The sequence below is a fragment of the Lacerta agilis genome, chromosome 5 (assembly GCF_009819535.1).
Source record: "Lacerta agilis isolate rLacAgi1 chromosome 5, rLacAgi1.pri, whole genome shotgun sequence".
NCBI classification, from domain to species: Eukaryota; Metazoa; Chordata; class Lepidosauria; order Squamata; family Lacertidae; genus Lacerta; species Lacerta agilis.
The window spans coordinates 23,138,785-23,152,914 of NC_046316.1; the positions used below are offsets into that span (position 1 = coordinate 23,138,785).

The 14,130-nt window shown below is 42.6% G+C and overlaps 1 protein-coding gene across 43 annotated transcripts in view; it reads right to left on the minus strand.

Annotated features, from left to right (window-relative positions):
• Window positions 1–14,130, minus strand: part of ANK3 (ankyrin 3) — a 218,221-nt gene that overhangs the window by 137,825 nt on the left and 66,266 nt on the right. For all 43 annotated transcript variants that reach the window (XM_033148853.1, XM_033148859.1, XM_033148863.1 and 40 more), the window contains exons 2-3: window positions 1,481–1,582; window positions 625–723 (exon numbers count right to left, since the gene is read on the minus strand). In XM_033148853.1, the coding sequence (XP_033004744.1) occupies window positions 625–723; window positions 1,481–1,582 (201 nt within the window). The remainder of the gene's footprint in view (window positions 1–624; window positions 724–1,480; window positions 1,583–14,130) is intronic.

The window sequence follows — 14,130 nt, forward strand, 5'->3', positions numbered from 1 at the left end:
GGAGATAATTCCCATACTGAGATGCAAAAGTTGAATTATGCAGAAGAGAGAATTCTAGATCATTGTACAACAAGTCAACAAGTCAAACTTTCCAGAATTCCTTCTTCCTTAGTGCAGCTATGAAAAGTATAAAGATATATGTTCACTTTTCCATCTGATCAGCATTATCCAGGAGTGAATAATTTTTTGGACCAAGAACATCACCAAGGTGGATAGATTTGTTTTTTAAGATTAAAAAAAAACCTTATGCAAACCTTAGGGATCAGTCAATTATGACAATAAGTCATTTTTTTCCTCAGTGGCCAGAGTTGGCACTCATCACTTGAATTTGCAGATTGAGAGAACAATGCCTTTGGCATGCTAAGTGTTTTTTCTACCTAAGATCTATCTATCCATCCCTAATCACTGACTATATGGAAAGTGGGCCTGAAATTGAAGGAGGACTCATTCCCTGACGGGAATTTGCCTATACATTTGTGGTCCTTATGACAGCAGATTTCACACAAAAAAAATTACTTCACTCCTGACCTTTAAGGCCTTATTGTCTGCATTCAATTGGCCAACACTTTGTGAGTGAGGAATCTGTGTAGAAAACAGCAGGACACTTAGATATCAGCTACAGACCTTTGTTGCTGCATCCACATTGGCACCTCTCTGTATCAGTTCTGAAACAACTTCTACATGGCCTTCTTTGGAGGCGAGATGGAGAGCGTTCAACCCATTCTGATAAAAACAAAAAGGAATGGGAAAGGTTGGTGCAGGGTGCCCAGAACAACACGCAATATGTCAAGAGGCCTAAAAGGTCACATTCCGACATGATGAGAGCTTGCGGAAAGGAAAGAAAGAAAGCTATTCTCAAACCCACTTTCTAATTAATTGCTTCTATGAAGCAATACATATTTCAAAGTGGTAAGCTACCTTGTAGTAGGAACACGCTACAAATCGATTCTAAGAAGCATCCTTTGGACAATACAATTACTACCATCTCTTTTTTTGCACAGTAAGATGTACCCTGATGCTGCAGTATTAAGCAAGAGCCAGACTTCTGCTGGACTTACTTCCTTGAATATTAGAGCTTTTTCTTTCATGAAATCAGAACTTAATGCAAAGCTGTACTCCTATGTGCAGTTCCTCACTTACATGAGAGTAAGCCCCTGTGGACTTAGTAGGTCTTACTTCTAAAGTAGACATGAACAGAATTGCACTGTTGACTTATCTCACTTTGTTTTTTCCTTTCTACTTCCATCCTTTCTTCCTTCTGCTCTGCATATATTAGTTCATGAGCCATTTTGGCAGGAACCTATTTACACTTTGTACAGTGCTTATGTAAGTTGAAAGAGTAATTATGATGATGTAATGATCCACATAGTTCCATTTGTCTAAACTTTAGGACTATTACCAAATGACAACTGAAGTAGGCGCAAATGTAAACGAGTAAGAATTCAAACCAAAACACTAGTTAATCAAATACTTGTACAACCTGATTGCAGATGTTGATGTCCACTCCACTTTTTAAATAGTCAAGAGCCTTTTCTAAGTTGCCTGCCCGGGCAGCTCGTAGGTAACTTGCATTGGTGTCAGACTGCAAGAGAAGAAAAAAAGGAAACAAGACGTTTAAAATTCTGAACACAAGGCACAACCTGAATGAAGCTGACATAGCAATTGCACTTTGTGCTTTGTAACTGGGAACATTCACACACTGAACCAAAATAATCTACATTCTGCATGAAAATAATTCACATTCGCCAATTCAATAATATATTTTATTTACAAGTTTTTTCCCCTTAAGCCAGTATTTTTAAATACTTGTCAGATGGCATCAGTATGGATCACATCCAGCCCAATTGCATGTTGCACATATGATGGCATTCCCAACGCACATTAGTAATGCTTGCATATGTATAACACATTTTATTATTATTAACTGCTCAGCTTTTGTTATATAAAAGTCTGTGGTGTAGAATTGTGCATACTCTATAAATTGTACATACTCCAGCCTTAGGAGTTCTGGTGTTCTGATGGACTCCATCTCCCATCAGTCCCAGACAGCATAACCAACAGCTAGAGATGATGGAAAGTGAGTCCACCCACATCTGAAAGGCACCAGTTTACCTATCCCTTCTCTAGAGAACAAATCTACAAAAACAGTCAGTGTGGCTTGAGGTCACAGCATGCCTTAGTGTGAGGACATGGAAAAGTTAGGTATGCATATCTGCATTAGTCTGAGAAAGTAAAGAGTGAACAAGTGTGATTAAGGTAGCCTGGGTATGAAAAGGGATGTCCAATGATTCCACTGCAAATGGACGATAACGCAAAATTCCCTCTGTGCCCTTCTTAGCTCAGAAATGGAAGCATTCGGAGCGAAAGCAATCAGCACGAGTTCTTAGTGGATTTTTTGAAAGTCCATAAATTATGTACACTTAACTATGTATCTTGGTAAACATGCAGTGCAATATAACTTTAAAAAAGATTTATTCAGATTTACTAGTTATCTCCTCTCTGCTCCCTGCAGATTTGTAAAAGGCTCATTCCCTTCCCAATTCAATTTTCCACAGAACAGCAGCCCTCAGAATACTCACACATTTACACAAAGTAAAACGAGACCATAAAATTAAATACTGATCATTTTTTTTATCATTTCTCTTAAGACCTGTTCAGGCATTATGCTTGATACAGGAGATATCAACTCATATAGGAGGCACTGGGCTTTGTATGCCAACCTCACCCCCCCCAACACCCCCATACGTACACTGGTCTCTTCCTGACCTTCCAATGATGAGCAGGAAAGGTCTGCAGGGGGCACTATCCATGTTTGCTCGGCTTCAATTCATGTTCAAGTGAACCCATGCAGATAGCCCCCTACAAACTTTCCATACTCAACACTGGAAGGTTAGGGACTATGAGGGCCGGATAGGCATGTGTTTCTCCATGCTCCCTATGCAGGCTATTTTCAGATCAGGCACAACACCTGGATACCGCTCTGTGATTGCTTTTAAGCTATAAATCACCTTTGGTTCCTTGACAGAAAGGAGATGTCTTTCGGTGACTTTTGCCCATTGCCAGCACAATTACCCAGCAATCACTATTATCGCTGCACAAGCCATATATGACTAATAGCTATTTTGGGTTTCAGGGCTGGATTTCATGCAGAGAATTTGACATCACAGGTTCCCCCTGCTGGGAAAGAACTACAAGCAAAAACAATTTGGCTGATTATGAAGCTGGCCTCTCACTTCTAGACTTCTCAAGTAGCCAACTGCTCCCTCACAAGACTCTATTCTATCAAGTAACCATTACTGGGGGTCTAAAAAGCATGTGAGCTCTAGATTCTGCTGCCGAGGCACCTGCCAAATTCTGGCAGCTTCTGTCCACAAGCTATCAGATTTTGCGCAGGGGTGCCCCCAGCTTCCCCCACTCCCCAAAAATTTTCCCCTAGCTCCTAACCTTTCTCTCCAAGTATTAACCTAGTTCTGACTCTGCCATGCAATATTCCTCCAGATTCTGCCCTGGCTTGAATAATCTGGATGTCCTTTCTTTCCAGTGGTGGCTGGTGCCCGTTGGCAGGTAGGGAGGTCAGCAGTAGGTGGCGCTAGAGGCAGTGACAGGCAGAGCCAACGAGTTCTAGCTCTGTCCCCATCCTGCTGAATACTACCAGGGCAGCACTGAGACTAAGGAAGAGGAAGCTGGTGGCCAGGAACACCTCCAGGGCTGGCTATATGTAAGGAGGGAGGCAAGTAGGGGCTGGCTGATGGGGCAACGACTCATTTACCCAAATGAACCAGCCTCCACTGTCTCCTTCACTCAACCACATGCTGTCCCTACCCAAAGTGTCCCTTATTTCTGAAATTGCAAAAAGAGCAACCTGAATCACTTCCAACACTTGATAACTGCTGAGAACAATGCATGTTATCACAGGAGGCAGGTAATGCTGAAGCTCTTTCAAACAAGCAGGCACATGGGCACGTATATAAAAAGCCAGCATTTTATCAGGATTATCAAGGATCCCAGGGACCTTTTTCTGTCGCAGTGTTAACAAGTTGCTGGTTTGGCATAGTCAGCAGGTGGGTTAAAAAACAACAACAACCTCCATCAGCAGTTTTCAGCAGTTTCTGGCCAGAGAGGGGAGGGATGGTTCAGGGAGAGGAATGCTGTTGATAAAACCCACTCCTCAGAGATAGTGGGATCAAAACTAAATATAAAACAGAGACTTAACATGGTCAGCCTTTCAAAGTCATTGCATTTTTACCCTTCCACTGCTTGTGGGGTTTTTGGCAAGTCCAACTTTTCAAACAACCCTGATGTGAGAAGCCATCACAATTACCTCACCCATGTAACTAATAAGGGCACAACATCCCTAAAAGTTGGCTACCCCTGGTTAAAGTCTGATTTTATTTTCCCTGTTTTTTTTTAAAAGGTCGCCTTGCCCTTGTGCAATGGTTACCAGCTTCCCACTTGTGTGTTGCTTTTACTTTGAATAAAAGACACACACAAACACACACCGCCACCACTGCCGCCATGACATTTTCAAGCGCAGGAGTTTTAAAATTAAAGGTTGTGGCACTGAGTGTGGGAAGTTCGATGGGGATTCTTGCCTTTTTCACTGAGTGCATTGCTAACATTTCTTTCTCATTAGGAACAAATGATTAAAATAGAAACAAAAACAAAAAAGGGGGAGCCTTGGCTTTTGATTTTGTAAGGTTGCATACATACTTTCTAAGGAAGGTGTAAGGTGGTTCAGTGATTGCTCATGAGTAACCAGCCTGACTCCGAGGTTCCTAAAACTAAGTTTCTTTATTGTGCAGATATGTACAGTGCAGCAACAAAAAGTACGTCTAGCTCATTCTTCGCCAGAGTCTGGGAATGACCCCTTCCGGTTCTTTGCCCAGCATAAAAGCCGCGGGATGCAGAACCCCCGCCTACTCCCTCTGCGTCCTTCCCCCCTGTGCAAGTGGGGAGATGGAAGAGGTGTCTCCCCTCCAGCCTCTGCTTGGTGCGAGGGCTCTCCTTCCCTGTCAGAGCCCTGACTCCTACTTCCCCTTCCCGTCTCTCCCTCCCCACTAGAGGGATCACTGCCTTCCTCACTGGAGGAAGATGAATTGCTGAGCAGGTGGGGCGGGGGCTAGCGATAGTGAGAAAGCCCTGGCACCCCTTTGCCATCAGGTGAGGGCAGCACCCTGACAGAAGGGATGGGCAACATGGGCCTTCCAGATGTCTTGGACTACAACTCTCACCAGCCCCGAGCTAAGCCCTGTTATATGAAGTAAGTCTCACTGAAGTTAGTGGACTTACCTCTGAGTAAGCATGCATAGGGTTATGCTGCACACAAGTTTTGTCATGGGTGTTAAGTTATCACTTGCAGAAACCTCCTTGAAACACGAAATCGAACTATTGTACTCTTACAGGTGGATAGCCGTGTTGGTCTGCCATAGTCAAAACTAAATAAAAAATTCTTTCCAGTAGCACCTTAGAGACCAACTAAGTTTGTTCTTGGTATGAGCTTTCGTGTGCATACCAAGAACAAACTTAGTTGGTCTCTTAAGGTGCTACTGGAAAGAATTTTTTATTTTATTGTACTCTTGTATAATTCATTTCTGCACATTTCAGTAGGTCTCCTGAATGACAAGTTCATGGTGGACTACGGCCAACAACTTTCCGTCTTCTGATGTTTAGAAACCCTTAAGGCTGAACACCCAAGGCAAAACTCGTTTGTTCCATGTTGTCCCACAGGGCTAACATATTTGTTTGTTTGTTTGTTTGTTTGTTCATTCGTTCATTCATACACACATACCTCTGAATTATAAATTCAAGATTATGCAGCAACTTTGATGCTGGCAGGGCCTAAGGTTTCAAGCCCTTAGGCCCTGCCAGCATCAAAACATTTATTTACTGATAAGGGTCTCATATCCTCCAACCTTTCTCTAATGAAAATAGGGATGTCCCATTCAATAACAACAACAATAACTATGATTGTTACTGTCATCATATTTATACCCTAGCTGCTCTGTGTGGCTTCCAACATATATAAAAACATAATAGAACTTCCCTATACAGGGCTGCCTTCAGATGACTCCATACCCTCCAACATTTCTCTGATGAAAATAGGGACGTCCTACGGAAAAGCAGGACATTCTGGGTTCAAATCAGAAACCAGGATGGCTTCTGTAAATCTGGGACTGTCCCTGGAAAAAGGGACACTTGGAGGATCTGGAGTCTTCCATTGTTGACTGGTGTGCTTTCGATAGCATGGGGAACACAGTTCCCAAGGATGCTCATCTATCATGCCCTGTTGCCCCAGGACCAGGATGCACGTGAGATGCACGTGACCATCAAGAGACAAAAACTGCCCTTACTAACAGCCTATGGAAAAGTACACGTGGGGAGGGGGCATAAATGGCTGTCCAGTGCCCGTTACCTGGCTGCTGGACTATTTCCTTGCTTTCTTCCCATGCCTGCTGGTGCAGATTGTTCTTGTCCTGCTCTCTTTTGATGTAGCCTACCTCCTGCTTCTACCTCCATCTTGGATCTTTCGCCTGCAATATGAATTTCACAACAGCCCGCTTCCTCTGCCATTCTTAACCAAGAGCTGCTGCCATTTCTTGGAGCCAGATTCCACAAAGGTCCAGAAACCAAGCACTGGATCCTTTGTGATTAGTTATCAATGCTTTGATTTTTACAGCTCTTCCCAGGTGGCTTGTAAGACTTCTTATAAACCAGAGATTGCAGTATTTGAGTTGGGGTTTGGGGAATAACATACACTGAAAGTAAAGTTCACCTAGAAAATGAAGGTGGAAGTCAGCAGTGTACAATCCCAAAGAGAGAGATTCTCTCTCTCAAGTGGATAATTATTCTTGGCATGCTGTTACAGTATAGCCTTTTTGCACGTTCTGCGATTTTCAAATTGTTTGAATGGTTGGTCCCATACAGACAGAACGCTTTAGGTTGCTATTAGAACATTTTTTTCAGAGGAAATAAAACACAACACCCTTTCTTTTCAAGTGTCAACATTTCTAAGTGGTCAATTGTGTTCTTTTAATTGCCACTGTACAAACAAAGAAAAGGAAAATGGGTGTCTTCTGACCAGTCAAATATCAAGCAAATAATGGGGCTGGGACACTGATCAAAACTGGCTGCACTGTAGACGTTCAGCGTTGCCATTCCCTGAAACTGCAGCTTTCAATGTGCTTAGCCTTGCTTAACCATGCATTGAATATGATCTCATATTCCCTTTTTACATTAATTATGGAGTTCCTGTAGCTGCAGTGCAGATAATGGCAAATTGGAAATGGTCAGAGAAGAAGCCAGTCTGTATGGTATGCACACACATAAGGTAACTGCTGGTTTATCGCTGCACCTTTCCCACATCTAATAATGATTGGTATAAGCTGAAGATAATTTTCTTTACTTAATTCAGATGCAGCAGAAACATCCCAGCTGTGGTTTTTTATATATACCGGTAGTGTGTTTTCAGGGGCCAGCCCAAAATATTTTTCTGCCTGAGGCAGAGGCAGAAGATGAGTTGGCACTTCTCCTTTCCATGACCTGAAAGCCAACCAGACTGGTAATTGAATCTTGGTTCAGTGTTGGACAGAATCCTACAGTGCACCTGAGGCGAGCAGGAGAGCTTACAAAGTGCATAGCAGATGCAGCTCCAACACCTTATTGTTACTGTGCACATCTCAGCATTTGCCAGCTGAGGTAGCTGCTTCATTCTGCCCAACGGTGGGATCCAGCTATGTGTAAACATGGAAAGTAAAATGCCAATAGTTCAACTCTGATTAAGCACATGGAGAAATTGGCTTCCATACATAGAAGGGAGGGCAACCTATGTTGCCCCCTGCCTCTGGTAGCAAAATTTCTTGGACTAACCCTCACAAGCGCGCGCGCGCGCGCACACACACACACACACACACACAGGGGTATGTGTGTGGTTGTCTTGTGTTTAGTGTGACATACATGGGGACACTTATCCTGTGAGAGGTTAGATAGCTAATCAGATTTTTTTTAATTAAAAAAAAGCATAGTTGTATTTTATGCTATTGTATTGAGTGCACACTGGAAGGGCAGATCCTGAAGTTGAGGCTCTAGTACTTTGGCCACCTCATGAGAAGAGAAGACTCCCTGGAAAAGACCCTGATGTTGGGAAAGATTGAGGGCACAAGGAGAAGAGGACGACAGAGGACGAGATGGTTGGACAGTGTTCTCGAAGCGACTGGCATGAGTTTGGCCAAACTGCAGGAAGCAGTGGAGGATAGGGGTGCCTGGCGTGCTCTGGTCCATGGGGTCACGAAGAGTCGGACACGACTGAATGACTGAACAACAACAACAACATTGTAATAAAGCTTGATTATATTTTATATAAGAATATTTATATGCTGCTGAATAATGTCCAAGGTGACCCAATGTTCTGACAAGGGATTTGAGCCCAACTCTCCCTGTCTAAAGCAAATACCCTTCATCTCATATACCACGTAGCTTTCGAACTTGCTCAGAGAATCCTCTCCACAGCTGTTTGCCTGCTTGGGAACCTTCTGAGAATCACCTCTCCCCCCCCCCCACACACACATTTGGGGTGTGTGAGAGGTGCACCTGAAGGTTGACTCCAGGGCTCAGTATTCACCATACCTTTAAAGCTCATCCAACGTACATTCATTCTCTCAAAGTGCTGTGGTTTGTTAAGGGTTGCCGGGAACTGTTACATCTATGAGGAGTAAACTGCAGCATCCAGAATTCTCTGAGGGAAAGAATGTGCTTTGTCTGTAGGGCCTCTGTTGCCTTATGCAAACTGAACACACAATGCCACAGAAGCAGAGGAAAATTGGAAAGTGGCATTTAAAGAGTATTTGGGGGAAAACGTGTCTGTGATTATGGATCTTCTCACTGAGAACCACACGCCAAGCTCTGCAGGACACCCAAGAATTTATTTATTTTTTAAAAAAGTATATACCGCTTGATACTTGAAACAAAACAGCCTCAAAGGATTCCTGGGAACACAGTTGGAAAACTATGGCCCTACACCACTAGAAAAACAGTATTTATACCATTTTCACATTATTTTGAATGTTTTTGCAGTATTTAACATTACTGTCATAGCATGGGTTTATTAAAAGAGCATTAGGTTGTTCTTTGGCTTCCCTACTCCACCGTAAACATTTGCTGTGCAGAGAAACCTCTAGTGGGTTCTCATTGTTCTTGAACAGAACACATTCTGGCTTGTCTCCCAACAGAAGGATACTAACGTTTTTCATGGAATGGGGGGTAGCAACCCTATTTTGAACTGATGAACTTCTGTTTGAAGTCTATCCTGATCTTGCTATGTACAGCATGGAAGAAATCTTTGTACACAAAAGCTGTAGATTATGTACATTCTCAACAGAGAAGAAACTAAACCAAATGTAGCACAGCCCAAACCAGAAAGGGTCTGCTAAACACACAGCAGAATGAGCTGGTAGAAGGGACTGTACCACTTTCTCCACTTGTAAAGTCTGATACCACTTTTGAACACGCTTGCGTGAAAGCAAACGAAAGACAAACAAAAACAGCTCTCTATAAACAAGCGTACTATAGACTAACACTTTCCTTGTGCTCATTTTCTGTTTAGTTTAGAGTTTCAATGTAGAGAAGCACTCAAAAATGTGATCCTTCTCCCACAGTTCCAGTTACAGGTGGGTAGCCGTGTTGGTCTGCCATAGTCAAAACAAAATAAAATAAAAAATTCCTTCCAGTAGCACCTTAGAGACCAACTAAGTTTGTTCTTGGTATGAGCTTTCGTGTGCATGCACACTTCTTCAGATACACTTCAGATACTTCAATCTTCTCCCACAGATTGAAGTGGTGCAGTCCAGGTAGCGAGTTCGAGCCCCACATTGCATTGCAGGGGCTTGGACTGGATGACCCTAGTGGTCTCTTCCAACTCCACACTTCTTTGATTCTATGACCACCTTGGGTGGCAGGATCCACAAGGGCAGCAGATAGTAGGTGCTGCTAGTCTCTTTTCAGCTTTGTTCCCAACGTAGATCTTTATATCCCTCCATCGTTCTTGATGCAGATCTTCACTCATCCCTTCCTCCCTAGCAGGGTAGAGGCACTGTTTTCTGGTTTGCCTTAGGTGCCAAAATATCTCAGGCCAGCCCTGCTTGGAATAGCATTGTCTCTGTCCCCTTTAGCAGATTTATACCCCCACATTTAGGATCTCTCTCTCTCTCTCTCTTTTGTCTCAGATCTTGCCAAATCTGTCACTCAGCGAAAATAAAAATGTAAATTATCTTCTTTAGTGAGCTATTTTGACAAGGGGCAATCAAGCTCGACACAGGATTCCCATCTACCAATTGATCCAAGATTTTACGTCTTGACAAACGTTCTTGGTAGCAAATGGATTTGGCTTTCCAAATGCTGAGAACTGGCTGGCCGGCCTCCTACCCCATCTGGTATATAATGGAGTGTTCTAGAACAGACTTGAATGGGTGGAGGGATGTACTACTGGACAGAAGGAAAACAATCCACACCCCTGGGAACAAAACCCGAGGCGACAACTTGAAAACAAGAAAAGTAAAAACCTATCAAGACGCTGAGGGAATGTGTAGAACAGAATTAAAAATAACATTCGATCCCTGCTAGAGGCAAGCAAATTGGGGTTAAGGCATGCAGAGCAGTTGCCCAGAATTAAATCACCTTCTTTTGTGGGCAAAGCCTTGAAACCAGCCTTTCCTCCCCTCCAGATGTTTTGGACAACAGTTCCCATGAAACCCAAGCAGTGGGCACACAGGGGCTGATGGGAATTGCAGTTACAAACATCTGGAAGGCACCATGCTGCTTTTTCTGGACAAATTTTGTAACCCAGAGTATTGTCTTTTCTATCCTGAAATGAACTAAAAAAGAAAAATAACATCAATAACATCAAAATGTTGGCAACCTAAAACAGAGAGCAGGTGTGTGTGTGTGTGTGTGTGTGTTTTATAGATTAACATTTTGAGGTAGTTGGGTCATTGCAGTCCTATACTTGGGAGGTAGTAAGTGGAATCCTTATTTTCCTGAATTTGTTTAAACCGTTATACTGTATTTATTATTTTATTTAAAATGTTTATAAGCTGCAACTGTCCTCCTAAGGTAGCTTGCATACAATATTAAAATGCAGAAACAACAATTGCAAGCTAATTACAAAAGCCATCATACAGTGCTAAAAAATATAAAAACGTCATAAAACCAGCCATAACATAGAGGCTAATAAAACCAGCTTAATAAAACAAATTCAAAACCATTCTCACCATCTGCTGACTCACTCATTGGGAGGTACAAAAGAAAAAAAGCGAAAACTGAAATCTTTTACCTCCATAGTCTGTTATTCAACCTGGCCATTGCTATATGATTTCATTTCTACAGCAGAGGCCCTGATAATTCTTTTCACGCGTTAACTATAAAATGACATTAAAATACTGTTTTCTGATGACACAAAGAAGAAGAAAACAAAGCATTTCTGTTTTCTGTTACTTCCGGGAGGTCCTTAAATTTCTTGCCAGTTTATATATACCCTGTGCTGTTTGAACAGATTTTTGTTTCCCCTTTAAAAACAAACAAACTGAAAACCAACCTTGTTGGGCAGGGACACATTCATATAAAATAGATGTGAGTTTAATCATTTTCTTTCCAAATAAATTTTCAAAAAAATTGCACCAAAATTACTTAAAATCTAATCCATACACTGCCTTGGTGCTGCTTCTCAGGTCTCATGCCACATCAACAACATTTTAACTCAGAAACCACACCAAGCAGGTGCATGCCATTGCTTTCCATGTCACACCAGCAATCTTTGAATCAAAGAACCATCTCATTTAGGGAACTGTGTGTACCTGCTTTTGTTTCTCTAACTATTAGTGTTTTAGTTGAGATGATGCTCAGCACACCTTCCTCCACTTTTTTTTTTTTTTTTTTTTTTTGCAGAGAAGATAAATTAACACAACATATCCAAGTTGGCAGCTTTGTGTAGGTAGCAGTACAATCTAATATTTGAGGAACACAAATGTGATCACCTATTGCCTCCCCACCCTTGCCCATCTTCAGCTGGGAAACGAATATGGAATGATCAAAGGAGGTCGGCCTTTTATTTGGTCTTTCTTGTCGCTTTGCGAAACCACAAGTCAATATGTGCTTCTTCTTAGGCTGAGTTAGATTAACAGTGGGAAGGGGCTCAACTGCCATGTAATCAGCAAATCGAGCTATAGTTTTGATTCATATCCATTTTTGAAGTTAATATGCCTTAAAAACAGCTTTGTAAGAGGAAAAGGTGGCCACCCTGTGCAATATTTACTAGACTGCTGGGGGCTGCCAGATAAGGGGTGGGGAGTTCTGTCTCTTCTGCCACAGCCTACTGAACTTCCATGATGGTGCAAGAGGACACAAAAAGCACTCAATCAGTGGCAGGGCTGGCACGCGTCCTGGGGGTGTGGCGCGCCGCCCACAGGGGCATGGCAGGCGCCCTGGGGGTTTGGTGCGCTGCCCGCAGGGGCATGGCATGCCACCTGGGGGCATGGCAGGCATCCTGGGGGCGTGGCAGGCATCCTGGGGGCATGACATGCCGCCTGCAGGGGCATGGTGCCCAGCGCGGTGGGGGGAGCCGTGATGGCACCCCACCAGAATTGCGCTGCCGGGGGCAGTGCACTCCCCCTGCACTCCTCTTCCTCCACCACTGCACTTAATTCCTCCTCCCACCAACCTGTTCACTTGCTACCAGGCTAGTGCTAAAATACAATGCATCTTTAGAACAAATCCTCAACACCAAAGGCAAAAACTCTCCCTCTTTAGGTTCTATAGACATTTAAAACAAACTAACAAAAAAACCTATTGCTTATATGTTTTGCTCATAAATGAGTCATACCAACAGAAACCAATCATCAAAATAATAAATGAAGACTTTTGCCATAACTTTTAACGATTGTGCACAGGCCGGAACTGACATAGTGACATATTCAAAAGTCACAACTTCGAAATGTGACACAATGATTTTCAGCTGAATCAATTAATAGACTTTTAAATGGAATGCCACTCTGTTCTCTGCAAATTGCTGTAAGTCAGAATGATAGAACTCATTTCAATGCTATTGTTCCCTCTATAAGATAACCAGTAAAAAGGGTTACTCATTGGAATTAGGAAGTCTGAACAATGCCTTCAGATGTACTCAAAGTAAAGAAGGCAGTGACATTTTTGGTAAAACGTTGAAAGAAGTAGCAATAAGGAACTTAAGTTGTGGTGATCAAATGTGCTTTATGTTTGAGAGTATTAAACAAATAATAATAATGTTTTTTCAAGGAATGCCTTCCCTTGTATCTGCCTACCCATGCCATTAGATCTGCAGGTGGTCAGTGGGTGGGGAGGCCTGTCTCATCCCACCACTGGGGTAAGTGCATGAGATATGGCCTTCTCTGTGGTGGCACCATGACTCTGAAACAGCTTCCCCTGACACTGTTACTGGTATCCCAGTGCCAGACTATGACCCACCTGTTCACTTGGGCATTAATCAGCTGTTAGTCACTGCTGGACTAACCTGCTGGAATAATCTGCTCTGACCATCTGAAGTTGCTCTGTCCATCAATTTATCTGGTAATCTGGTTCAAAGAGTTTTTAGCAAACTCAGTCCCAAAACTCTTTACATATACTGTAAAAGCCTAATCTCCGCACTATGGATGAAACAAACCGCTTTCAAGAGTGATTCCTAATTTCTTCAAAGGCTGTCCTAAAAGGATCACCAGCAATGGTTTCTAGCCAAAGTTTACCATCACTTTACAAGCCACTGTTTGCATTGCTGTTATTGCCAGTTCAGTTCTGCATAAAACAACAGGGACATTTCTTAATAATGTGTAGATTTAAACATCTCCATCTCATGTCCTACTTGACTAAATCACAGGATGCTCGGGGCATGGAGGGGGTGTGAGCAGGAAGTGTTCTACAGTCTAGTCAAGCGAACTTCTGACCCACATCAAACCTCTTGTTCTCTCTGATAAGCACTGAATATTTAAAGCTTCAACAAGCGAATATTCAGGCAGCACCCTGGAAACGTATTTCCAATCAGAGTTCCTACTTATCATCTATTTTATGCTCTTTAACCCTGGATCCATTTTTGGATTAACCTTGACATTTTTA